We start from the raw sequence: 27,898 nt of genomic DNA on the forward strand, positions 1-27,898 counted from the left end.
ATCCCGCATGATTCCGCGGGCGTGCCTCGGTGATTGCGCGTGCTCGAGTGTGAGTGGTCTCTTGGACCCTTCGTCTGGCGGTGGACACGTGTCTCAGAGGCGACACGTGTCATGCCCCCCACCGAGGGGTTATTTTGGCTATATCAGCTTGGAATTTGAAATCTTCTTTATTTATTTTTGTCAAGAAAAATCTATAAATTTATTCCAATATTAAAAGGAGAGATATGGTAAACTTTTTTTTGATATAGTAATCTATGGCTTTTAGTTAATGTTGCCAATGACACCATCCTTCTTACTGGAGAAAAGAATATTAGGTTAAACACTAGAATGGGATTGGCTTAAAATTTTAAGCCTCAATAGTCATCCGGATATTAAAAGGAGAGATATGATAAACTGTGAGTTTTAATTAGGGGACTATCTAGTTGATTAAAAAAAAAAAAAATCTTATCAATTTATTGTCAACCAATCATAATAGAATCGCACGTAAAACTTATTATTGGTCTTATTATTTGATGTTAGGGAGAGAGAGTCTTTTCCTATTCGGATGCATAAATTTTTTTTCTTTCTTTTCCATCCATTTCTTACCAACCATACACTAAATACAAAAGCAATTGATTAGTTTTATACGATATATCGAATTGCCCTGATTGCCTGACAGAAAAGGAATCTTCTCTCAATATATCGAGATCAACGAGAAACTATACGAGAAGTTGGTTACTTACGCCGTCGAAAGTTGGGTACTTTTGGTGGGCCCAAAAGGAAATAGATTATGGATGTATGTTCATGATCATGAAGCCTGAAGATTTCCTGAGACATTTCTATTTTAATTTATTTTCCAACAAACAAATGTCAATTTGACTTCACCAAATGGTTGGTTCCGTCCGCCCCCATTAACCAAATCGCCACCTCCTCCTCTGGTTAAAGAAAGCTATGAAACTCTGATACTAAACTCTCACTAGCTTCTCTCTTTCTCTCTCTCTCTCTCTCTCATCTTAGGGTTAAGGGAAGAGGAAGAGGATGGGGACATCTCGGCGTCAGCTGAAGGCCATGCTTCGGAAGAACTGGCTTCTGAAGATTCGTCACCCTTTTGTTACTTGTTGCGAGGTTAGTACAAAAAACCTCGACTTTGAACTTCAACTTTATTCTGATCTTATGTGATTTTTCTTTTTCTGGGTGGAAATGCTCATTTCTTTGTCCATTATTGATTAATTGGAGGAAAATTGTGTTTAACTTTCGGAATCTATGACGCACATCGTTGCAGAAGAGAGAGAGAGAGAGAGAGAGAGAGAGAGAGAGAGAGGAGAGATTTTGAGAATTTTGCTATTTTCTATGCAGATTTTACTTCCTACTCTAGTTATGCTGATGCTGATAGGTGTGAGAACGAGAGTTGATACGCAAATTCACCCGGCACAACCGTATGTCAATTTGTTTTGGTCTTGCTTTTGTTCTTGTAATAGCTTCTTAGTAGGAAATTTGTTTTGCCCTGCTTTCCTGAACGACTGCATCTATCTTCGTTCATGGTTGTTTTAAGTGATGGTGCGATGGTTTGAATTTTGGGTCCAGGTACATTCGGAAAGGGATGTTTGTGGAAGTGGGTAAATCTGATGTTTCTCCTAGTTTCCAACAGATTCTCGAATTATTGTTGGCTAAGGGTGAATATCTGGCATTTTCACCGGATACAGAGGAGACCAGGATGATGCTTGATATAATATCTCTAAGATTTCCTCTTTTGAAGGTACATTTTTTATGGGTTTCTATCCTCTCTACCTTTCTTTGGGCTCTTATCTTCTTTGGTCTTTACAGCAAGGAACATTGAGTATTTAATTGGACCCTACTGTAACACTGTATATCTTTTTGAAGATTTGACGAGGAAACACAAATTCATTAGACTTGGTCACAGTAATGAATCTGTTTTTGTTCCTCTTCAATAGGGATCTTTTTCTGAGGGATTGGTTTATCTGATGCCAAACTGATGCCAGCATAGCCTAGCTTTGGATTTTGAAGGTGAATTTGAATGAATGAGTTGCTGGGGGGGGGGGGGGTGTAGGGCTGAATTGGGTTCAAGAGATAGAATTAATTAGAGGAAGAATAAGAAATCCGGTGATTTTATGTGACTGCCAACAGTACCTTGGCCAGTAACCTTGATGAAAAAAGAAGCAGGGAAGAGGACCTTATATGCAGGCAGCAGCACTTCTCGACTACTTATAGCTTGGACAGCATTCATGCCTTTATATAGGCCACGATGACTTGAAAAAATAGGAACCAACAAAATAGATACTTTCTAGATTCTCTAAACTAAAACTAAATTTAAGACTACTTCTAATACTCTAGTCTAGTTTGTAATTTTGTGATCTGTATCAATTAGAAGTTTTAGTTTAGTTTCTATTTACTAATAAGACGCCGACTGCAAATTTAGCAACTCCTTTGAGTGCTCCCCAAATAAAGTAAATAGAACCTAAACTATAACTTCTAATTGATTTATTTCTAAGAATAGGATCCCATGTTACCTCTTCAATAACATGGCCATAACTTTCCTGAAACAACCCCAATTTACAAGATCTTGGTCTTGTTGGAAGGCAAACTGAATAAGCTTCCAAACAGTAACTGGCTCATGCCAATCGAACAAGTTTTGATCGTCAAAAATTGAGTCAAAGGTAGGTAACGGAAATATATCAAAATAATAGCTCAACACCGCTCAAGCTTGAGATGCTCCTCCATCAATATGAAGAGTTTGAATTGACATGGTTAAAAGAACATGGTTTAGATGCTCATGCAAAAAGAGTATTTGTCATCAAAGACTAAGATATTATGAGCTGTTCAGCTGTATCATAGATTTAACCATATGTAAATGTATGGACAAATGCAATGGCCTATATTTTCCTCACAAAGATTTTTATGGTGAATATCAATTTCATTATGCTTGCTATTTAGGTCATGTGAAAACAAATGAGGACAGAGAAGACAAGAAAGTTTAGATTTGTTGAAAAAGAATTCATGGAGGCTAGTAACCATGACCTAGATATGCCATCTGTTTAGAAGGTTCTAATGAGGTTGCTGTTAGCATTATGTGCATTCCCCCAGTTGTAAATAGATTCAGAGAAGGAAATTCTGGTTGAATTTTGCCACTCAGTTATGAATATTTTGGCATGAGTTGGTAGATGGTCGGGTTTGAGGAGGAATAAGTTCTTCGGGTTATTTGAGGATAACTTAAAAACACAGAAGATATTCTAATGAATTTATTTTATGGTTTGAATAGTTCTGCCGGTTCTGGCCCTAAATTTGTTGTTGATGACTCCATTTGAGATGAGGATGTTGAGATAAATGAGTGGTAAAGCACAAAAGATAAATTAATGAATAAAATAATTAATGGTAATTTAGGAGTAGCTCTTATACGTGATGAATTGAGAGAGGCCTTTGTCGGTGGAATGGACATGTACAATGAAGATCTTTGTATACATTGGTAAAGAGAAGTAATCCTCCTTGCAGATATGAACTTGAATCTGCAAGGTCCAGATCAATACGCAAGTCTATCTTGTTTTGCCTGGTCCCATCTTCTTAGATATTCATCTGTAATACCCTCTATGTCAGCTTCTTGGACAGAACAGAAGAATCAATCAAGATGGAGAGCAATGCACCTTGCCTACATCACTTTTTCCTTTGATGTGCTGGGAGGACTTCTCTTTTAATTGGGATGTAGTTATTTGCTGTTAACTGTTGATGGCCAATGGTTCCAATATTGTATATTTCTCAACTCCAACCCAGTTTTGCTGAGGGAGCTACCCCATTTTTTCACCGTAAATTGGTCAAAATATGCAGAATTTCTTATTTTTCATGGAGGATTTGATCCAGTAAGGCTGTTTGATGTTGCACACCATCATTTAGCTATTGCAATTCTTTTCCTGATAGCAGGTCATATGTATAGGACCAACTGGGACTGTTGGGCATTGTTCATGGCCTGAAAGATATTTTAGAGGCTCATAAAGGCCCACTTACAGACCTGGTCCGTTTACCGAGGAATAGAAAGGGAGGACCTGGGGCCAGAGCAAGTTGGTTGGGATATAGAGCTGCAAGTGCTGTGGGGGCTGACAGAGAAGGGTATGATCAACTTGTTGATTGTTGGGAACTTTCACTAAAGAGTTAGAGTAGTCATATTGAAAAGAAGAATCTGTTTGGTGCTAATTGGCAGTCCATCTTACAGTTGTAGCCTTATAGGAAGGCTAGAATTTTTGTGTAGCTACTCATTTTTGCTCCATTTCTTACTATTACAATTTTAATGTGGAGTGCCATGTGCTGCTTATTTCTCATAGAAGTGAACCTAAAGAAATTCAAACTTTCATAGATCCCCGTCCTCTTGGTGGGGGGGGGGGGTAAAGCTTTCTTCTGACAGACTTTGTGTATCTTTTTGGGTCCTATTCTACTCGAGGGAAACCTGTTGAAATCTGTAAAGATGGTTGGCAACTAAAGTTGGAGTTGCAGTTGATTGATATGATACTCTTGATAAGAGCAATATTTTGTGGATTAGTGACAGATTTTATTTAATGGAAAAAGAATGTAGTAACAGTACAGCGGAGGACTAAGATACATAGAGATACAAGAACAGCAGGAACATAAAGTCCCTTGACATAAAAGTCAACTACCTCAACCCAACCACTACATATTTGGATTTAAATTACATATCATACAGGTATAGGATCCCCAAAACAGATTTGTAGTTTAGCACATCACAATCTCGTTTGCAATTGTTGGCCGCCAGCGGAAGTCAAAATGAGCTTGATCGAAAAATTTCCGAATATGCCTTATTAGGTGATTATTTGCCAAGGAGCTTTCTTCAAACCTGCAATCCAGTATCACTTTTTCTGAATCACCTTCCACTATGGCATGTTGGTAAGAGAAATATTTCAAATGAAGGGAACTCTTATTTCATGCAACTTTATTTCCTTGTCTTATTGGCCTTGGGTTCCAAATGATTTTCTGTTGATGTGGCCCCTGGACCCTGGTTATGAGAACTGTAATTCTAAATTTTTGTGTTTCCTTATTGCTTGCTAAGCTCTTCAAATAAACTGCTATTTATTTTCTTCCCTTTTATTGTAGGTGGTTGCAAAAGTTTACAAAGATGAGCCAGAGCTGGAAGATTACATACGTTCAGATATTTATGGTGCTTGCAGTCTGTTAAAGTAAGTCTTACTTATTTCAGTATCATCCATTTGACCACTAATGTTCACTTTTCTTTTCTTTTTATTTATTTATTTTTTTACAATTTTTCATTCAATTACAAACTCTTTACAGATTACATTGTAGCCAACTGGTTTCTTGAAAGGGATTCAGTCACAGAGCTGGTGTTGAATCCCATAAGAAGCACCATTATGAAGAGAGAGAGAGAGAGCGAGAGAGAGAGAGAGATCACTCCTCCATGAGCGCACCTGTGCTTTGACTTTATTGGTCATTAGGCTGAAGTCTGGTTATCCAAGTTGTCTTCATTTGTTCTTGAATTACCTCTTTTATTTCAGGCCAATACAACTTTCTCACAACCAACTTATCTGAATAACTAACGCCACTTTTTAGAGAACTCTAGCTTAAGCCGATTAGACTCCCCACCCTGTCTACCAGTTCTGTACTTCTCTACATCACTTGACCCAAGACATAATTGATTCATGATACATATGGTCGCAAAATCTGGAAACTTGATGTAATGGGATTTGATGATAGATCTAGGCCTGAGAATCCTTCATACAATTGCTCTTTGCATCAACTCTTCTATCCAACTTTGCCACGAAGATTATTTGGAAATTTTAATTCCCCTCCTCTCTTTCCTCTACTATTGCTATTATTATTATTATTATTGTTATTGTTATTGTTATTGTTTTTGTTTTTGTTATTGTTATTGTTTTTGTTATTCAATTTTTAAAGGGACAGCAGGATGGGCTTGGGAGGGGCTTCTTCCTTTTATCCTGACTTGGGTCTGGCGTGGCCACTGGTCACCCTGGCCATCGACATCCAACTTTTCACCACAGTGATGCACAGTAGAGGTTATTGTTATTGTTATTGTTATTATTATTTTATTCTTCTTCTTCTTCTTCTTCTTATTATTATTATTATTATTATACATTTTTAAAGGGACAGCAGGCTGGGCTTGGGAGGGGCTTCTTCTTCCTTTTATCATGCCTTGGGTCTGGCGTGGCCACTGGTCACCGTGGCCATCGACATCCGACTTTTCACCACAGAGATGCATAGTAGAGACTTCGGCTCTTATGGATGGAAATGATTTACTATATCTTCTATGAACATGTTTTACTTATTTAGATTTGGATTTTTCTGTTACTAACTGTGAACACCTGGTCTGGCTGGGACCACTGCTAATGCTAACTATCATACTGAACAATGAATGAACTCCTGTCCTGAATTTTGGTGACCTGCTTGATGTGAGTTGTATGCTTGCCATCTATCTCTGATTTGAGTCCTATGTTGCCTATAAGAGAAAAGAATTATCTGATTAGTGCGGTCATGCTTTTTGTGTTTTGTTTCCTTTGATTTGGATTGTTTGTCTTGAACATCACCTGATATGTATATAGAGGTTATTGACGGAGAGCTTGATGCATGATCTTAGTAGCATCTTTTCTGCAGGAATTGTTCTACTCCCAAAATCAAAGGAGCGATAGTATTTCACGAACAAGGTCCTCAGCTATTTGACTATAGCATACGTCTAAACCACTCATGGGCCTTTTCAGGATTTCCCGATGTGAAAACCATCATGGACGTAAATGGGCCTTATCTCAATGACTTGGAATTGGGTGTTACTAGTGTACCAACTCTACAGTATGGCTTCAGTGGGTTTCTGACTGTATGTATTTTTCCCCTTGTGCTCTGTTTCATAATATCATATAGACTTCTGCTCATTGAATTCTCTGCATATCAATCTTAAAAAATGTGAACATTCACATTGGCGTTATCAATTAGCATAATTGTAATTGTCATGGTACCAATGTGAGCCAAGGCGCCTAGCTCCCATGGTCCTTAGTTGGGGACAAGGCACCAAAGTACACAACATCTTTTAGCACATGCTGAGGGTTTTAAAGCTCAAAATATGGAGCATTACGGGTGGAGATAAATTGATAATATAAAATCTTACTAGTGTAGTGAGGAGACATGGATTTCCAACATTTGGACAGCCCAAGACTGGGTTCTTAGGTCTGAGCACCTTGACACATAAGGCGATGGGTCAACTTGGGTTTTAAAGCCTGCCCCATCACCTTGGTGGCTCCTTGACTGCTATGACTGTTACCATTACTAGTATTTCTCAATTATTTTTAATTGGCAGCAAGAAAAGTGAAACTTAATAAGATGAAAAGAGAGCATTTAAGAAAGAGATAAAGGCCAAATCTCCAGCCTGTGGAGAGTGGGAACTTTTTTCTCTTTCTTACTGATAATCTTAAAGAAACATGAATACTTGTTACAGTACTGCAACTGGTTCAAATGAGAATGTTGAAATGGATGATTGGTAAAACTAGAAAAATAAAATAAGGAATGAACAAATTATAGCTAGTTTAGGAGTAGCTTTGATATCTGATAAGTTGTGAGAAAGTTGTTTGAGGTTGCATGGACATGTGCAGCGGTGGCTTGTGAGGGGTGATTTGATTTAGATTGAAGGAGCTAAAAACACCAGCTAGCAATCTTTGTAGATGGACTTCCAATTCTAGATCCTATGACAATATTTGGAAAGCCATCTACTTTGATGTTAGCTCCAAACTTGGTTGCCTCCGCCGCCGCATGGTGCATGAGTGCATGACACACCAAGAAATAGGCTTACTGTTGTATCTTGTGGCCTCCCTTCCTCGACTATCTCCCCCCTTTTGATGTATTGTTTTGCCATTGATGGGCCTGCCCTTTGCCCTTAGCTGGTGTTTTTGTCTTTTGGGCTTTTTGCCTTTGTGTTTTTATTCCCCCCCTTCCCTAGTATATTCTTTTCCTGCTTGGTAATTTATTTATTCATCTAAAAAAAAAAGCCAGGGGTGGGTCTAAAATGACTATATGACAAGTGGTGAGGAAGGACATGCGTAGCTTAGGATTTAGAACTGGTATGACTTTGAAAAGAGATGATTGGAAGGAAAGGATCTATGTAGGTGTAGCCGACCCCATTTAGCTTGGATAAGGCTGAGTTGAGGTGAGTTTGGTTCTTGCTTATGTGTCAAGGGAAGATGCCGGCTAGAGATAATACTCAACTTTGCATCTCTTTTTGTAAAAACTTATGTCCAGTTGGTCCCACATATTGCACTGTCCCTTTTGGGGTCCTTTGTTTGAAATAGGTGCCACATTTAAAATTTATTCCTTGGATCATGCCTCATGTATTATCAGGGTATTCAATCTATAAAATGGAGGGACTTAGGGTTACTTGTTAGTTCACAAACTTGGACTCTCCAAAGGAATACAACAATTGAGCAGGTGATTGACCACAAGAATGAACAGTTACTTTTCTTGCAACCCTTGCACAAGACTAGCAGTAGTAAATACTCACTAGGGTTCTGAACCCTAAATCTCAAATCACAATAGAGGGAGAGAATAAAATGAGTGGATGAGAGAATAACATATGTGCATGTTTTTCATTTTGTCTCTCACCTCGTCTACTGAAAGTCTATCCTGTGTCAGTCAAGATGCCAAGTGGTGAGATCCAGATCCTATTGGGTATGCCAACTTAGTTGTCCCCTTCTTAACACTTAAGAAACAAAGATATCTACAAATTAGCATATTCCTTAACACTAACGAAATGATAATTGCAAATGAGGACAACTTTGATCACTGTTTAGGTGTAAAATCATTTTCAAAATCCTTTTAAAATATAATTAGTAGTAAATAATAATATTTAAGTTAATTGCAAACTATTTACAAAACGTGCCATCAAGCTCGGAATTTCTTTCCAATTACAATTAGATTTCTCTATGATATTCACCCAGTATGGGAAGTGGATTCCTTATTGAGCATCTTTTTTGTCTACAGACAAACATCATGAATCCATCAGTCCAACAACACCAACAACAACAACAACCTCCTCAAAGTCCTCCTCTCCTTGCTCCTCTGGTTCTTTCTTCTCTACTTCTCCACTTCTCCACATCTCCTTCCCTTCTTATTCCAGTACCAGAACCCCATGCCACTGTTATTACTGTTACTCCAGGGAAGGAAGCAATATTGAATGACGACAATCACCGATAGTGCATTACTTTGACAGCAGCATCAGCACGGGACTGCTCCCTCATTTTTCCCTTTTCCTCTTCTTCATCAGGATGACGGTGTTGGCGGCTGCTGTCTTCTTCTTGCTCTTCTCTCTAGTGCAGTGGCCATGGTGTCTATCTGTCTCAGTAAATGTCTTGAGGGTATCGACCGTATCAGTATCAGTTTGTTTTGACAGGTTGAGACTATTTTTTTTTTCCTAGTGTTTCCTAGCGGGCTGTAGCATTGTCCCAACATGATACATGTCAGCCCCATAATATCAACTATCAATACTTGATACACTGATTAGAAAAGATACGCCAAAATTATGGTGTAGATACATGATTTTGGTCTGATGCTTGATTGAATTCGATCGATTTCTAGATTTTGTTTAAAGTCATTGAGAGAAAATTTTAATGATTAATTTAGCCTCATGGGTGAAATATCAATTTCCAATTAAATGTGAGAGAATCTTGATGACAAATCCATTCTGTGAATGATTAATACCTCAGGTTTGTTCAGAACTGTATATTTTGATCGTGGACAAGAAATTTAGTGATTTACCTGGGCATAATTCTGTTTACTTCCATTCTTACTGCAGCTGCAACAGTTGGTGGATTCTTTCATAATTTTTGCCAGCCAGCAAAATCTGACTGACCTGGCTGAGAAAGAAAATGAATTACCTCCATTCCATTCATTTGAAAATTCCTCTACTGCCAACCTTCCGTGGATGCATTTCAGTCCTTCAAACATAAGGATTGCACCATTTCCTACTCGCGAATACACTGATGATGAGTTCCAGTCTATCATCAAGACAGTCATGGGAGTACTGTATGTATCCTTCAAATTTGATGGTCCTTGTTGGTTTGTTTCTTATTTGGCTTATGTTGATTTATTTTCATGAAAATCTAAATTTATGATGATTTATATATATATATATATATATGTATAATTTATGATGACTTTTTGACAAGGTGATTTGGTTGTACTGGATTTTGGAGGTGCAGGTATCTGCTGGGTTTTCTCTACCCTATTTCTCGTCTGATCAGCTATTCCGTGTTTGAGAAGGTTTGATAATGAGTAGGACTTAATTTTTAAGCATTTCTTTGAATGCTGCACTTGTTTGTAGGATTGTCAATAAGTCTAAAGAATTATAACATCCATGAATAAATATTACAATTGTAATGTTAACGTATATGTTGATTGGATTGGATCAGTCAGTGATAATTGAATCAGATTTGAATAGGATCTGTATCAAGATGCGATCCATTGACAGCCCTAATTGTTTGCCTATAATTAGCTCCTTCTGAAGTGTGTCTTGTTTATAATTTTATATATAGTTTAGCTTTTGTATTTTTCTGACATATCAGAGCTAAATCATTGTGTCTTGACTTTCTGGTTACAGTTTTTATGACACCACCCCCACACTTTTCTTTGGCTTTCAGGAGCAAAAAATTAAGGAAGGCCTTTACATGATGGGTTTGAAAGATGAAATATTCTACCTTTCTTGGTTCATTACATACTCCATACAGGTAATTGTTGCAATGTTATATTTTCTCATTCCTGTTATCTGCCAACTTCTTGTTTTTTTGTTTTCAACTTCAAAACCTTAGGTTCACTTTCTCTATTTTACATTATCTGATTGGCAGCTTAGGATTAATGATTTGACTGGATAATTTAATCAATGTTTATTCTACCAGTTCTTCTTATTGAGGTAGCACCTAAAGAATAATGTGCTTGGATTGAGGTTTATATCTTGATTTGTGGTTTAACCAACTGGGATATCTCCTTTTTCTGCTCAAACCTTGGACCCTATGGTGCAACACACTCTTTTATATTTGGTTTGGTCAACCTTGGTGCAATGGTAAGGTTGCTCCATTGTGACCAAATGGTCAATGGGTTCAAGTCAGGAAACAGCCTCTCCGTGAAGCTGGGGTTAGGGCTGCGCACATTATGACCTTCCCCAGACCCCACAGTGGCGGGTGCCTCATGCACTGGGTACACCTTTTTTTTTTTGGTCCGGCCAAATGCCCCAAGATTCTGGTTGCGATTAGAATTAGCTCATTTACTATGATCACAATGGCATCTTTCAGGTCCTCTGTATTGCAAATCCTATTGTCTTTCTCATTTTTCCTTTCTATGAATTGGTTCCTTCTACAGTTTGCAGTATCTTCTGGAATCATCACAGCCTGCACGATGGGGAGTCTTTTCATGTACAGCGATAAATCCTTGGTGTTCGTGTATTTCTTTTTGTTTGGAATCAGCGCAATCACGCTTTCCTTTTTGATATCTACATTCTTTTCACGAGCAAAAACAGCAGTTGCGGTTGGGACTCTTTCTTTCCTTGGAGCCTTCTTTCCTTATTACACAGTCAATGACTCAGATGTTCCTATGTTAGTATTCCCATGCTATTGCAAATTTTTATGTGTTTTGTAAGAATTTTTTCCATTACTGCAATTATATTAATTTATTGTTGGTCTTTTTAGGATAATAAAGGTCGCAGCTTCTTTCCTTTCACCAACGGCTTTTGCTCTTGGGACAGTTAATTTTGCTGATTATGAGCGTGCTCATGTTGGAGTTCGTTGGAGCAACATGTGGCGGGTATTTTCTGTAGATTCTGGTTTGCAGTTCATTAATCTGTCCTGCATTTTCCATTTTCTGAACTTCAAAATACAATGATATCTGCAGGCATCATCTGGAGTGAACTTTTTGGTCTGTCTCCTCATGATGTTGCTTGACTCGGTGGTGTACTGTGCAATTGGTCTGTACTTGGACAAGGTATTTTTCTTTTTTTTTTTTTTGGTATGTTTAATCCTTTCGAAGTTATTAAATTGTAACTATCAGGTCAGATTGGATCGCAGAACATGTTCTTTTGTTCTTACTTAATTCGTTTCTCTATAATGGGTATGAAAGTGCAAACTGGGGAACATTTCTCTTGAATGGGTTTGGAACTGCAAACGTAGAGTGTATTTTCATGTACTACAATGACCATGGCTCAGAAATTTGAATTTTGCAGTGCCTCCAAAATATTCTTGGTTTTATTGTTTTTACTTTAAACTGCCCTATAACAATCATATTCAAAATGATGCATGACCATGGTTTTAGGGACTGGGATCAGGGTTGCATCAATTGTATCAGCCAATTTTGATGATGTTGGAACAAATGAATGACTTGTGTCTAATGGGGGCATAGGCCAGCTTTATTTATAATATGGTGGAGAACAATCTAGAATGGATACATGACCAAAATATTGCTATGGACAATTCTACCTTTGTACCCATATTACAAAACTTCCCCTCAAGTTGGTGCATAGATATCACACATGCTCAACTTACAAACAATAGGATGAAGCATCTTACTACTAAGACCTTTTGTAAAAAATCAGCTAATTGTTTGTCGGTGGGAACAAAAGGTACATAGAAGAGACCCGAATCCAATTTTTCTTTGATGAAATGATGATCGATCTCCACGTTTCGTCTTTTTATATTGTATTGGGTTGTGAGCTATGCTGATAGAAGATTTGCTGTCACAGTAGAGCCTCAAAGGGAGTGTAACAGGGACAACCAAATCTGTGAGAAGACCCTGAAACCATGGAAGCTCATAAATACCATGTGCCATAGCATGGAACTCTGCTTTAGCACTAGACCGAGCCATGACAACTTGCTTCACTTGCCAGGACAGAAAGGACACAAAACTATAGTAGGGGAGAGAAAATGAGTCATGAGACTATTTTAGCGATAAGATGTGAAGTACATGACCTAACACCTTTGTGAATAGCAATGAGCAAATCCAAAGTAGAATCAATAATGGAATCAACATTAGAGGAAGGAGGAGGATTACCAGGATATGAGGGAACTATACCAAGATCGAAAGGTGGCGATTTGCATGGTAGAATAGGAGCTGTAGTGGTATAGGTTTGTTGTCTGCGAACATAAACACACATCTCTAGTTGCAGCCGAATTGGAGTAAAAGCTTTAGACTCCTCTTAAAGAAGTTCATTAGCTTCAGTCTCCCCTTGAATAGGAATGTCGGCTGGAACTATAGATGAGGGTGGTATATCAAGTTCAAGAGGTGACACATCTTCCATTGTAATAGAAGGCTCCTCATGAAGAGTTGTTGCAGGGTAGTAGGCCTCAGACTCATGAAAGACATTTTCCATAGTGACAAAACTAACGCTGAGAAGGAGGGTGGTAGCATCGATAACCTTTATGAATGGTAGAGTAACCCATGTAAATGCACTGGAGGAGATGGGGGTCAAATTTCCCATGGGGATGGTGATCATGAACATATTAAACACAGACGAAGACCTTTGGAGGAATCAGAAGAGTAGTAGAGCCCTATAGAAGATCTAGAGGGGTGTGGAAGTCAAAAACCCGAGAGGGCATCCAATTAACAAGAAAGGCAGCTGTAAGAACTGTGGCACTCCAGTATTGAGGGGGAACATGCATCTCAAACATGTGAGACACCTTGCAACTTCCAAAAGGTGTCGATTCTTCCGCTCAGCAACACCATTTTGAGCTGGAGTATCGATGCAACTTGTCTGATGAATGATCCCTTGAGCAACAAGATAAGACTGAAAGGAGCCTTCAAAATATTCATGGCCGTTGTCAATTGGAAGTACCTTAACAATTGCATTGAACTGTTTGCACCATGCCATGGAAGTGCTGGAAACACTGAAAAACCTCCCCCTTGGTGCTCATCATATACACTCAAGTAGTCCTTGAGTGGCAATAGATAAAAGTAACAAACCATCGGAAGCCAAATACAGATATTCAATGAGAGGGACCCCATATGTCATAATGTATTAGTGGACAAAAGGGTGGCACTTTTATTATCTGAAAGAGAGTAACTTATTTGAGTCTGTTTGGCCAAAACAAATGCCTAAGTTACAACACGAATTATAATGCTTGAAAGAAGGAAAACTCCTAGCTAAAGTCCCCATCAGAGGATGTCCCAAACAACGGTGCCACTATAGTAATTTAGAGATTGAAGATGTTGAAGATGTCTGACGAGCCTGACCGGAGGCCAGAGAAGATCCATCATCAAGCAGATACAAACCATTGCACAATATCAAAGCCTATCATTGCCCCTGTCACCAGATCTTGAAAAAACACAATGCGAAGGAAAAAAGTGACTTTGCAATTACGATTGGAATTGAGACTACTAATGGACAATAAATTTGTGGGAAAAGATGGAACGTGTAAAACAGAATAAAGAGCTAAAGAGGGAGAACAACGAACATAACCCTTCCCAGAATTAGTGGAATGAGTCCCATTAGCTATCCGAACACTGCCATTACCAGAGCAGGGAGTATATTGGGAGAAAAATTGGTAAGAACCTGTCATGTGATCTGATGCCTCGGAGTCGATAATCTACGGGGAGGAAGCACTATGACCACAAAATGGGGTACTTAAACTGATAAGGGCTGTAAGGCTGGAATTGGCAATAACAACAGCTGTAGCAGATGCAGGTTGAGGAGACTCCATCTTAGTCAGAACGCCCCAAAAAACAAGCAACTGATCTGATGAGAGAGTAGATCCAGCATCCTTTCGAGGGTCAGATACCTTAGAGTGATTAGCTTGACCAGATTTACCTTGACTGCGACCAGAAGCATCAACAGGACGTCCGTGGAGTTTCCAACAGTTCTACTTGGTGTGGCATTTCTTCCCACAGTATTTGCACTTCATAGACGCCTTGTTAAAGGCCATCAGACCGAGAAGCTTCATTGCGGGCTGAGTACTGGAAACTAGAGTTGATCTCTCTGGAGGATGTGAGTAGTCCGCGTAACATAGTAATACATCGGCTGTCCTCGAGTTGAATCATAGCATAAGACTGCTCCAAGGTAGGGAAGGGTTCAGGACTCAAAACATGGGCACAGATCTGATAATATTCCACATTCAGTCCAGCCAAGAAGTCATAAAATATAATCTTGTCTTCCCGCTTGATAACGTTTGCCTCATTAGTAACTGTGGTAGGTTGAAACTTCTCATAAAAATCTAACTGGTGCCAGAGAGAATTAGCTCAGAGTAGTATTGTGACATAGTCATTTCTTTCTGCTTCAGCTTATGAACTTTCTTAAGTTCAAAACCTGAGCATCATTCCCCACCTGGGAATAGGTGTCCTGGGCAGCCTTCCATATCTTGGAAGCGGAATCAGGTGGAAGATAGCCTCAAGCAATCTGATGTTGTATAGAATTGATAAGAAATGCCATAAACCAGGGAACTCTCGCACTCCCATTTTTATTAGCAGCTGTACCTGCAGCAGTATGCTTCTTTGTAGTGCCAATAATATACCTGTAATAACCATGCAATTTGATAGATAAACAACACGAATGTGACATCATCAAATAATTGGTACAATCAAGCTTAATAGCACACATTGAAAATGTGGGAAAATTACCAGAGGGATTTTTATCACTACCACCACTGGATGTAGTTGAAATCTTTGACATAATGATGCAAATGGCTAGAACACCCCACAAAAACTGATCCAGCAGATGCCGGCAGCAAGAGAACCAAATAGCGGGGAAAAACTTTGGAAACCCAAAAATAGATAAGGGTAAAAAACCTTGCAAGTCTACTTTTGGTTTTGATAAGGTGGCTAACATAGGCCACAAAGCAAGCAGGTAGCACCGACACCTCAAGGGAACATATTCGCAGCCGAACGATGCAACAACCTAAGAACACCAACCTTGGCATAAAAAACCGATTAGGGTGAAAAACCTGAAAAAATTGATCTGGAAAGAAGGGGACTGGGTCTCTCAAATCATTGGAAAAGGAAGATCTGAGAGCCTAGAGGAGAAGAGTTGAGAATAGTGGGGAACTCTCGGTTGTTTTTTAGTCACCACCAAGAGGGAGAAGTAAGAGAAGGGAAGGGAAGAGAAGAGAAGGGAAGGGAAGAGAAGAGAAGAGAGAGAGAGAGAGAGAGAGAGAGAGAGAGAGAGAGAGAGATCCTTAGGGTTTGGATCTCACCCACTCTGATACCATGTTGGAATGAATGGATGACTTGTGTCTAATGGGACACAGACCAACTTTATTTATAATATGGAGGAGAACAATCTAGAATGGTATACAAGACCAAAATGCCCCTATGGACAATTCTACCCTTGTATACATATTACAACAGATGAGATCTTGGTTCGATCTTGGCGACGGAATCAGAATCTTACTAGATAGGATAGTAGGGAAGTTGCATTAAAATTGACCCCAGTTTATGTTCAGTTTGTTCCTTATGATCAGCAACCAAACACCTTCAGGACATATATGTGAACAACTCAAAAAAGTTATAGGAACAAGTATAAGATAAAAGGGATATGACTAAGGCTTACCAAGGCCTTGGTTAGAATCTCACCAATCCCAAGACAAGGAATCTCTCCAAGCAACTCTATGTCTAACAATCATGTAAGCAAAGCCAAAATTTCATTCTGATTCTGTTCTTCCATTAGCTTACATGCAGCTCCTTATATAGAGTGGCTAGGAGGACTCTAGATTCTTATTGAGACTTATCCTAGACTTTTTGTCCAATTAATGAACCTCACATTTTCAAAGTCTTTCATAACTAACAAGGAAACTGACTATTGAAATAAGACTTCATTGTTTTTTGTTTTTTTGGATGAATAAATAAATTCATTACCAAAGAGGAAAAGAATATACAATGGAGAAAAGGAGGAGGGAAGGGGGGAAGGGGGGGAGATAATAGATAAGGGAAGGCTCTAGGATACCACAGTGAGCCTGTTCCTTGGGTTGTTAGGGATTGATCGATGGTTAAAGTAGCCAAGTTTGGAGCTAACATCAAAGTCAATGGCTTTCTAAATCTTATCAAAGGAGTGAGAGTTGGAAGTCCATCTACGAAGATTCGCTCCATCCAGATATGACTGATTGTAGCACAAAAGGCGAGCTTCCCAGCTGTATCCCAAATGGTGGATCCATTAAAAGTCATATCAACCCAGATTCATTCTCTACTCAACAGAAAGATAGGTCTACGGGAAGGCAAGTAGTTGCTAAGGACTCTCTTCCAAATAGTGGAAGAGAAGGGACAGGAGAAGAAATGATGGTTGACATCTTTATTGCCATTCCAACAAAGGGAGCAGGAATGGGAGATCTTGATGTGTCGGTGGATAAGGAAGGACTACGTCGGGATGCAGCTGGACAGAGCTTGCTAGGAAATGAAGCTATGGTAGGGGATATGGCCTTTAAACCAAATGGTGTTTCTCCAAGGGATGAGAGGGCCTTTGGAGTGAATGAGATCCCAGGCAAAGGCTGATGAGAACCATCCCAAGTTGGATGGGGTCCAGACAACTTTGTTATCCCTTCCTCTATGGCTGGGGGGGAATGGGAGGCCCAGAGGTCCGCAAGAGGAGGAGAGGAAGGAGGAGGGGACCAATTGCCAAGAGATATGATAGAGGAAACTTTGGCAGTTCAACTCAAGCCAGAGGAATAGATAATCCTTGGAGTTAACAAGGGAAGGAGGATACTAGATGGGTGACAAGGGTCCAGATAGAGAGAGGTATTTGAACCATTACCAATAAAATAAGTAATGGCTCCCAGGGCTTTAGGTTTGGTGGAAAGGATTTTGCGTTAGATCCTAGAGGCATTAGAGGAGGGAGAGGCTGTCCAAAGAGAGTTATTCCTGAGGAGAGAGGAGTAAACCCAAAAGACCCAGATACTATTGTTCTTAGAGACAATCTTCTAGATGAGCTTAAGAATGCCTGCGCAGTTGACCTTATTGATTCTTCTATGGTTAAGCCCGCCTTTGGATTTAGGAAGGCAAACTTTATCCCATCTCAAAGGGTGGAGGAATTTTGAGGAATCCGAACCCTTCTAAAGGAAAGAGCAAAAAAGACTTTTAATAAATTTGATGATGGAGGCGGGGAGCACAAAGATACCGGTCTAGTGAAGATGCTTCAATTGGAGAACAAATCTAATAAGGACAAGATGCCCCACATAAGAGAGGAGCTTGCCTTTCTAGAGCTGAAGCCTATTCCTCAGCAAGTTAAGGATAGGAGAGCAATGGTGGGCTGAGAATCTGGAATTGATGAGGAGGCGGCCAAGGTATTTGACGGGGAAGGAGCCTAAGGAGAATCCCGTGATTTCGAGAAGGGATTTGATGGGATTTGAGACTTTAGAGAGGAAAAGGCTAGATTTAAGGATGTTGTTGTGAAGCCCAGAGAGGGATTCAAAGAGGCGGAGGGAGGACATGATAGAAGAGATGGAAGAGGGGTCTACCTTAGAGAAGATCATGAGATCATCCGCAAAAACCAGGTGGGTGAGAAGAAGGGGTTTGCATTTGGAAATAGGGAGATGAGGTGGAGGTCAGTGGAGGATTGGATGGAGCGAGACAATACTTTGAGAGTAGTGGAGAAGAGGAAAGGGGAGAGGGGGCAGCCTTGCCTGATACGCATTGAGGAAAGGAAGTAATCGGCTACCATTAATCAGGACGGAGAAGGAGAGGAAGGAGATGCAAGAAAGGATCCAGTGGACAAAAGCGGGCGGGAAGGACATCTGGAGCAAGACTCCGGAAATGAAATCCCATTAGATGGAGTCAAAAGCTTTGTGGATGCCGATCTTGAGGAGGGCAGCAGTTGAGTGGGATTGGCGGTTGAAGCCTTTGACAATCTAATGGTGGAGAATGATATTATCAGCAGCAATTCTGGAAGCAATAATGGCCGATTGATTTGGACTGACTACAGAGTCAATAACTCACTGGATTCTGTTGGCCAAAATTTTTGCAATGAATTTGTACAAGAGGTTGCAAAGAGAGATGGGCCTGAAATCTAGAAGAGAATCGGCAACCACTTTCTTGGGGATAAGACATAGGAAGGTATGATTGATCCTTTTGATTCGGTAAGGGTTAAGGAAGAAGCTTCTGATTGTAAGGTAAGGTTTGCTCGATGATGTGCCGGTAAGAGGAGAAGAAACCCATGCTAAACCCATATGACCTAGGGGCTTTGTTGGATTGGTGGGAGAGGACGACAACTAAGATTTCATCATCCGACTGGATGGCTTGAAGAGAAGGGAGAAGATGAGGGGTGAGGGGGATGAATTTTTTGAGAAGGTTGGGGGGGATGGGGGGGAGCAGGGGGAGGGTGCAAAGGATCTTAGAAGAATGAGATTGCCTTATCTTTGATTTCTTCAGGATGGAGGAGGGGGGAACCATTCCTGGAAATGAGTTTGATGATGGAATTAGCATTCGTCCTGGCTTTGAGGGATCGATGGAAGTAAGAGGAGTTGGAATCCCCAAGCTCTAACCATTTAATTTGGGATCTTTGCCTGAGGAAGCTTTCTTCCTAAGCAAGGAGAGAGGAAAGCTCAGTGGATATGAATTTTTCTTCTTCTGTCAGGGAGACATTGAGAAGATCCAACTGAAGGTGAGATTGGATAGCATCAAGCTGATCTCTACAAGATGAGACTCTGTAGGAGATGTTTCCAAAGGAATTGGAATTCCAAATCTTAAGAGAAGATTTGACAGTTTTGAGCTTCTTGCAAAGACAATGAGGGGAGTGGAGAAAGCTTGGACAGGGATTGCCATGCTTCATGAACAATAGGGAGGAAATCATTGTGATTTTGAAGGGCTTGGGACCAAAAGATGTGTGGGGGTGGACAAGAAGAGAATTGGCAGCATGATTAGAGATGCCAGGGAGGTCGAAGCAAGCATTGGAGGAAAGAAAGGAATCCAGCCAAGCCTTATTGACAAGAACCCTATCAGGCTTACATGCAACCCTAGCAGAACCACTCCTACGGCTTTGCCAAGTGAACTTGGCACCAGACCATCCGACTTCACTACTTTAGCTACTAGTTACAACTAACTGATTAATGCTTTTCTTTTTCAGCGCATATTACTCTTGAACTTATTGACTAAGTCTTGGACTGGAATTAATTTCCTTTTTTCAGCACACATGCATTAATCACTCATGACCCATCTTGATTGGAGTCAACTAAAACCTGGACTAGAATATTTAGGACTGGAGGGTTTGGCTTGAACTGACTAAACTTAGTTTAGGCCAGGTTCCTCCGTTTTTGCGAATGTACTATTTGAAGTAGAATTTTCTTGCGATGGTACTGTTTGGAGTAGAATTATCGAGTCTTACACTGTACATAGGAGTAGGTATGGGTTTGGTTTATTGGTCGAGTAAAGTGAGGATTGGTCTGATTGGCCGATCCAAGACAGCTCATATCGCCATAGTTTGGTACTAAGGCAAGGCCATGACAATTACTAATTGCCTTAATGTTTAGGCAACGCCTTGGTGCGGCCAAGGTGCCCAAGGCGAGTGACTTTTGTTATATCCCGGGCCACCTTTTGTTGGTATTGTTCATCTAATCAATTTAAATAAATTTTTTTTTTTTTTTTTTTTTTTTTGCGTGAATAAATAATTCATTACCAAAAGAGAATGAAAATGAAAGAATACAACAAATCCCCAAAAGGGGAGAGAAAATGAAAAGGATCAAACCCTTAAGGGACAGGGGAGGGAGTTCCAAGCAAGGAATGGGAAAGCCCCCAAGACATAACAATATGAATATTGATTGGAGAGGCAATACAAGAAGAAGTAACACCAGAAATCTCGGCTTTGACTTCAAAGGTGATGGAATCTCAAATCTAACTGAGAGGACGAGATTTGGGAGTCCATGTCCTAAGGTTGCGCTCCATCCAAATCTGGTTGATGGTGGCATAAAAGAAAAGTTTGCCCACAATATCACAATACGAAACATCCAACGAATGTCATATCAATCCACATCCATTCCCTCTGGAAAGAGAGAATCCTTCTTCTCCTGGGCGAAGGTTTTTTTAGAACTCCTTTCCAAATAGGTGAAGAAAGAGGGCAAGCAAAGAGCAAATGATTAATGTCTTCAGGCTCAGTCCCACAAAGACCACACAAGGGGGAGATCAGAATCCGACGATGGATGGGGAAGGATTGCGTTGGAAGGAAATTGGAGAGGGCTCACTAAAAGTGAATCTATGGTGAGGGATGCGATGCTTGAACCATTCAATCTTGTGCCAAAGAGAGAAAGTGCCCTTTGCTCCTAACAAAATCCCAACCTACTTGCTAAAAAGAGAAGAGGCAAGAGACAGTAGTGTCTTCTCTTATTTGTTGAGAACTAACAATGGATTGGAGAGAGTTCCACACAACAGTGGGTGGGGGGGATTTGTGACTGGGGGTCCAAGATCCTAAAGTCATGATTTCCGCAACCAACGAATGCTTGTAAAGCCCGGAACTATAAATGGCACTGGAAGTATGAACGATAATTCCTCTAGGATCATAGTTCGAAATCTTGCCAAAATTTTGGTATTTCGGTTTTTTTTTTGGTCAAAACGAAATAAGGCACGAATCAATGTGTCCCATATTTCGGTCGAAATTTCGGTATCTCGCCGAAACGATACATTCCATGCCTTATAAATACAACATTTTGTTGAGATAGAGTCGAAATTTCGGTATTGTTTTGGTATCTCGCCGAAATTTCGACTCTGTCTCAACTGTCTCGGTGGTTTTGGTTCCATTTGCATATTTTGAAAGAAAAACACTCTAACAAGCCTCTAATTAGCCACATCATCACACATTTTTACTTCCATTGGACTCCTGCAAGAAGATCTACACATTCAAAGATTAGGAAAGGTAAAGTTCTTTCTCAAATTTTTTTTTTTTTTTTTTTTTAAATAGTACATAAGTACATATTGGTAAAATTTCCAGAATAGTTTGATGGTTGTTGCCAAACAAAGGTGCAACTCTAAAACAATGTCATGTTCTAATATTTTTGCATTTTTATGTTCTAAGCATGTTTATTAACCTTAAAATAAGCTATCCATCGAGTTTCAGGTCAAAATATGGCCGTTTGACCACTGAAATAGCCAATTGAAAAAAATAAAAATAAATAAATACACCATCTCGGTGAAATTTCGGTATTTTGGTGTTTCTGAAACACCGAAACACCAAAACGAAATAAAATTTCGAACCTTGCATAGGATGCCAATGATCGAGCCAAAGGGAGTAGAGGTGCCAAACAATCTAGGTTGACATGGCCCCAATTGCAGTTGTCCTAAGGGACAATATTTTGCACCTAACACAAGAGGCATCAGACAAGGCTGTGGCAGTCCAAATAGAATCCGAGCGGAGTAGGCCTGAGTACACCCAGTCGATTCATAATCAACTTAATAATGCCGGAAATTTTGACATCTGTGATACTTCTTAGACCAAGGCCACCCTCAGATTTGGGGAGACATGATAACAGCCCAACTTAAAGGCCGAAGAAATTTTGGGGAGTCACTACCTTTCCAAAGGAATAGAGCCATAAGAGATTCAAGACTGGAGATAATGGATTTGGGAAGCCCATAAATGCCTGACCAATAAATATAAGAAGCTTGAAGAACTGATCTTATGAGCTCCAACCTACCTGTGTAAGGAAGGAGCTTCCCTTTCCATAATTGGAGCCGTTTTTTGATATGGTCAATCATGGGGGTACAATGATAGACAGATAACCTGGCCAGAATCAAAGGCAGTCCCAAATAATTGATTGGGAGATGACCAAGAGAGAAGCCGGTCATGAGAAGAAAAGTAGCTTTGTCAAAGTCAGAAACCCCTGCCAGAAAAATAAGAGATTCACCCAGATGGATACAGGATATGGCTTCAAAGTGCTGCAGGAAATATATAATAAACTCTATAGAGGCAATGTTGGGTTTAGAGAAGATCATCAAATCGTTGGCATATGCAAGATGAGAAAGCTTAATAGCCTTACACTTGGGAATGTGCGAGATGAGCTGCTGATTGGTACAACTTTGAATACTTCTAGAAAGAATTTCCTAGGCCAAAGAGAAGATATAAGGCTATAGATGGCAGCCTTGCGGAATCCATACCAATGAAGAGAAGTACCTGGTTGGACTACCATTAACCAAAACTGAGAATCAAGGGGAGGAGATACATTGGAAAATCCAATTAACAAACACTTGGGAGAATCCCATCTTGAACATACGAAGAAACAAAATCCCACCTGATGGAATCAAAATCTTTGTGAATATCAATCTTTTAGCGAGTAGATGGGGACTGGGATTTTCGTCAAACCCTCTCACAATCTTGTTGCAAAGGAGAATATTATCATCGATACTTCTACCCGAGATGAAGGATGACTGATTATCACTAACAAGTAAGTCGACCACAAGCGTTAGTTTGTTGGGGAGCAGCTTAGCAATGAACTTGTACAAAAGGTTGCATAAGGTGATAGGCCTGAAATTGGTCATAGCAGCAACACCCTCTTTCTTGGGAATAAGACAAAGAAAGGTATGACTAATCCCTTTAACTGGCTAGGATTGAAGAAGAAACTCTTGATGGCTTTGAGGAGATTTTCTTAGGAGGAGGAGAAAAACCCCATACTAAAAGCATTTGGATTAGGATTTTTGCTGTATCTGTGAGAGTGAATAGAAGCCTCAATATCATAGATGGGAATAGCTTGCAAGATGATTATTAGGTTTTGACTCTGGCAATCTGTGGGCCTTGGCAGATAAGACGACCCTCAAGGTGCTCCTTGTCGCCTAGGTGATGCCTTAACAACGATATGCATCACATTCACTTACAACATATATGGACCTATTCATGGTATTTCACTATAAATATATAAATAGACCAATTTTTCTAAATTTTTGGACAAAAAAGTTTTTCCCATTTCGAGATTTTTGTTTGTTTTGAGAAATTTCTAGGATTTCTTTTTAAAATTCTAGATCCCATTTTTGTTGGTATCACCCTTGGAATTAGCTGGTTGGGTGAGTATCAGTGTGAGTTGACTCAGGATCTGATTGGGATAGGCTGTAGGCAATCCTGTATTTTTTTCCCCATTTATTTTTGGGGTGAAGGGAAAGCCTGAGTTTGATCACTAAATCCTTGTTTATAACTTTGTAAGGTGAATTCTTTCGATTGGATTGTTTAATGTTTCAAGTGGAAAATTCTGATGAACATCCATTGATTGGTCTAGCGAGGGTAGTGTTCAGCACTTCAGCATCCAACTTAAACAACAACTACTTGTATGAACTCCATGACGGTTGTGGGGTTTTTTTTTTTTTTTTTTAAATAGGTCTCCATGACGGTTGTGATTCCTTGATTCAACTAGGATACTAATTTGGATGACCATGCTTTGACATTCTTGATTCATAAAACAACTACAAAAAACTTAGAGAATGAGTTGGACATGAAACAGAATATAAGATCAATTTTGGAAAAAAAAATAAAAAAATTACTTTCATATAATAAATGTTGATCTTGAATCTTTATGAACAGTTATATTTTTTTTGGACCGTTTTTCTAATAGCAATTGTCCTCAGCCTATGTGAATCTTCCGTCTATGCATTCTACCTGATTTTGACATTAGAGTATATATAAGAGATTTATTGTTCCAATCAGGTCCTTCCTAGGGAAAATGGAGTACATTATCCATGGAACTTTTTATTTAAGAAGTACTTCTGGCAAAAGAAAAGTGGCGTTCAAGATCATGTTATGGATCATAGAGTTAAAACTAATGACAAGCCATGGAAAAATGGGGTGATTTTTGCGTCTAATGGTGTTTCTGAACCTGTGGTTGAAACTGTAAGCTTGGATATGAAGCAACAGGAGCTTGATGGGAGGTACGTGGGCTGAAATTTTTGGACATGGATGTCTGATAAATTTTACTTGATTATTATTATTATTATTTTTTGACATAGCCTTATATTTTGTAGGTGTATCCAGATCAGGAATCTGCATAAGGTGTATGCTACTAAAAAGGGAAAATGTTGTGCTGTAAACTCACTACAGCTTACCCTATATGAAAATCAGATTCTGGCTCTTCTAGGTAGGCTTGCTTATTTTATCCTTGTTAACTTCCAGTTATTTCAGGTACATGTATTTGGCTCGGCTGTTTTTATTTTAAACTATTAATCATTAACAAAATTGATTTCTATCGCATACGAAATTGGCGTACATGACAATAAATTTTTATTTATCTCCAAGAGTTTTCATTCTTATTTGTCTTTCAACCCCCATCACTTTTTTCTTGATCGGCAGTGGAAAAAGATTTTGGTATTTGTTTGGTCGGGGGCTGGTATTGATTTTTATATCATGTAACTTATCCCTGATTTTCCTTTTTATAAATTCATCGAGGTTTCCTATACATAAGTAATTTCTACATATTTACATTTTATTATATGTCATACCTTGCAAAAATACTTGAGTGTGTGTATAGATTAAAATTCAGCAGTTAGTGAAACCATTTGTGGCAAGGAGTACCTGTCCATCTTTGAGTTGGAAATGGTGCAAGGATCAATTCAAGAGATCAGAGGAGAAGGTAAGATGTGATAAGAGAAGAAAAGAAGATGAGGGGAAGAGAAAAGTGGAGGAGAAGAGACGAGGAGATGATGGGAGAGAAAAGATTCCTCTCCTCTATTTGATTTACTAACATGAAGTAAGAAGGAAAAACTTCTCTAAGCATGTCATAGTGGAAGGTAATATTTCCACCAACTCAACCTTTAGACCTCGGTGAACCAATGCCCTCCTTCCCTGCGGCGGCCTCTGCCGTCGGTCCCCTCTCCTCCCCCGACATTGACCCTTCTGCCTCTCTCCCGCCTCCCTCTCCCCCGGCCCCTTCTCCTCTATGCAGACCTTGGAATACTGTGGTCAGCTCCCCCCTGCCGCCTCCCACTCCCTCTGCCGGACACCCTCTTTCCTTCCATCCACCTACTTCCCTCAATTCCATACCTGTTGGACTATGCCCGCCTGGACTTCATTGGCAGTCGCCCCCCATTTCCCCTGGTTAAGGCTTCTCTCCTCAAACAATGGAAGCCTGCTGGAACTCTATCCACATTTGTATATGACAATGGAACCTTCATTTTCGACTTCTCCTCCCCTCTGGACAAAACCACAGCCTTGGACGGTGACCCCTGGTTTTTAGGGAAAAAACCAATTTTTCTTCGCCAGTGGGACCAATACACCTCCTTCAGTCGATCTGAACTTTCCTCCATTCCCCTGTGGGTCACTTTCCCCAATCTTCCTCTCAATTTTTGGTGCCCCATTGGCCTGAGCTTGATCGGATCCATCATTGGGAAGCCCCTCTACTCCGATAAGCGAACGAAGACTATGGACAAGTTATCCTTCACTAGAATTTGTATTGAGGCCCAAGCAGACCAGGTCTTTCCATCCTCGGTGACTGTTATAGACGGTGAAGACCATTCTTTCATTCAAGAGGTGAAGTATGACTGGCGACCTCCATCGTGCTCCCTGTGCAAAGTTTTCGGCCATTCTACGGTGTTCTGTGTCAAGAACAAAGCTTTAGATCAATTGCAAGCCCCGAATGTGCCGAATGATACTATGCTCGCTGATTCGAATGGAGTCAAATTCTCAGTTCAAAAAAAAAGAAAAAAAAATAATAGAAAAAACTTCATGAACCAAAGTATCCCTGTTCTTAGCTGACAGTCGCCGGAGAACCTGATCGCTGCAAACAACTCTGGGAAGACACCTAATGTAAGACTAAGTTTGAAAACTCAAACTAATCCAACTGCAGGAACTTTTAATCAGAAGAACAACCAGAACCAGCCCAATAAAATATCAGAAAATTCATCGATCTCAACAACTTCAGAAATTCTGTAACTGAATAATCAGCCAAGGAATTAAGGACTTAAATCACCAATTAATAAGACTAAACAATGAAATATAGGACCAGCAACCAATCAGCAACATCCAGAACAAAACGATTCAAAATTCTGGGCAGAAACCAGAATTGGGCAGAATAGAGAGAATTTTTTTAACAATAAAATTCCAGGTCTGATTGACCCCAAATTAGGATCAAACCATCCTCTCAATAGGCCTAACACTCGACCAGAATAGGGGAGCCATCAGGTGGCTGGTTGGTCTGATCAGTGAAAGATCAGGTAAGAGAAATCTGAGAAATTCGAAACCAGAAATTTAAAGAAGATCAGATCTGTTATCTGATTTGTTTGAACAGTAACAAACCTTTGAAAAAAGTAAAACCTGGAAGGAGAAAAGAAGCACTTGAAGATGAACCTCTTGGACTTCTCGCCGCAAAGAGTCGTCGGATCGAACACCAACCCAATACCTTGATCAAACACAAGGAAGTTCTCTCGCAGAGAAAACAGCAGCAGCAGCCATGTAGTTTGTAAAAATCGTGGCTCATTAAAGGAGCCATAGCTTTATTTATAATAGTGATAGGGGTTACATAAAATAGAAACTAACTTTAGTTTCCAAAAACTGAAATAGGAAACTAAAAATTAGAAACTCAACTAGTTACTAAATCTGAAAATAGAAACTTACAAAATAGAAAGTCTTGTGACTGAAAATTAGAAACTAATTTAAGACTGAAAATTAGAAACTAAATAACCCCATCTAAAAAGGAAACTAAAGAAAAAGGAAACAAATCATTGAATCCCGTATTCAATCTTAGACCCTCCCTTTTAGACCCATAAAAGTGGTCTATTACACTCAAAACACATGGGATCAAAGGCCCAATATGTATGGAACCCAACCCTAAGTTTATTCCTAATAAAACAAGCCTATTTTGGTAATTAATCTGCATCAACTCTCCCCATCTTGAAAAAATTCGTCCTCGAATTTTGCAGTGATAAGGAGGAAACAACATGTGCGTAGCAACTTTAACCATTCCCAAACAAAATTCTGGTTGCTTGTAGACTTTTGGAAGGTAGTCTTCAAGGTGTGGAGCTTTCTCTTCAAAGAACCATG

The 27,898-nt window shown here is 39.6% G+C and overlaps 1 protein-coding gene across 2 annotated transcripts in view; it reads left to right on the forward strand.

Annotated features, from left to right (window-relative positions):
• The first annotated feature begins 838 nt into the window (after nucleotides 1–838).
• LOC122065981 (ABC transporter A family member 1) overlaps nucleotides 839–27,898 on the forward strand; it is an 85,189-nt gene continuing 58,129 nt past the window's right edge. Inside the window, exons 1-13 of one of the 2 annotated variants that reach the window (XM_042629812.1) lie at nucleotides 839–1,104; nucleotides 1,336–1,415; nucleotides 1,564–1,735; nucleotides 5,092–5,174; nucleotides 6,622–6,838; nucleotides 9,800–10,029; nucleotides 10,206–10,266; nucleotides 10,644–10,730; nucleotides 11,359–11,591; nucleotides 11,685–11,799; nucleotides 11,887–11,976; nucleotides 24,575–24,795; nucleotides 24,889–25,001. In XM_042629812.1, the coding sequence (XP_042485746.1) occupies nucleotides 1,018–1,104; nucleotides 1,336–1,415; nucleotides 1,564–1,735; nucleotides 5,092–5,174; nucleotides 6,622–6,838; nucleotides 9,800–10,029; nucleotides 10,206–10,266; nucleotides 10,644–10,730; nucleotides 11,359–11,591; nucleotides 11,685–11,799; nucleotides 11,887–11,976; nucleotides 24,575–24,795; nucleotides 24,889–25,001 (1,789 nt within the window). In that variant the 5' untranslated portion in view covers nucleotides 839–1,017. The remainder of the gene's footprint in view (nucleotides 1,105–1,335; nucleotides 1,416–1,563; nucleotides 1,736–5,091; nucleotides 5,175–6,621; nucleotides 6,839–9,799; nucleotides 10,030–10,205; nucleotides 10,267–10,643; nucleotides 10,731–11,358; nucleotides 11,592–11,684; nucleotides 11,800–11,886; nucleotides 11,977–24,574; nucleotides 24,796–24,888; nucleotides 25,002–27,898) is intronic. The other variant, XM_042629813.1, reaches the window with a different exon arrangement.

Source organism: Macadamia integrifolia, unplaced genomic scaffold, assembly GCF_013358625.1.
Source record: "Macadamia integrifolia cultivar HAES 741 unplaced genomic scaffold, SCU_Mint_v3 scaffold2174, whole genome shotgun sequence".
Classification (NCBI taxonomy): Eukaryota; Viridiplantae; Streptophyta; class Magnoliopsida; order Proteales; family Proteaceae; genus Macadamia; species Macadamia integrifolia.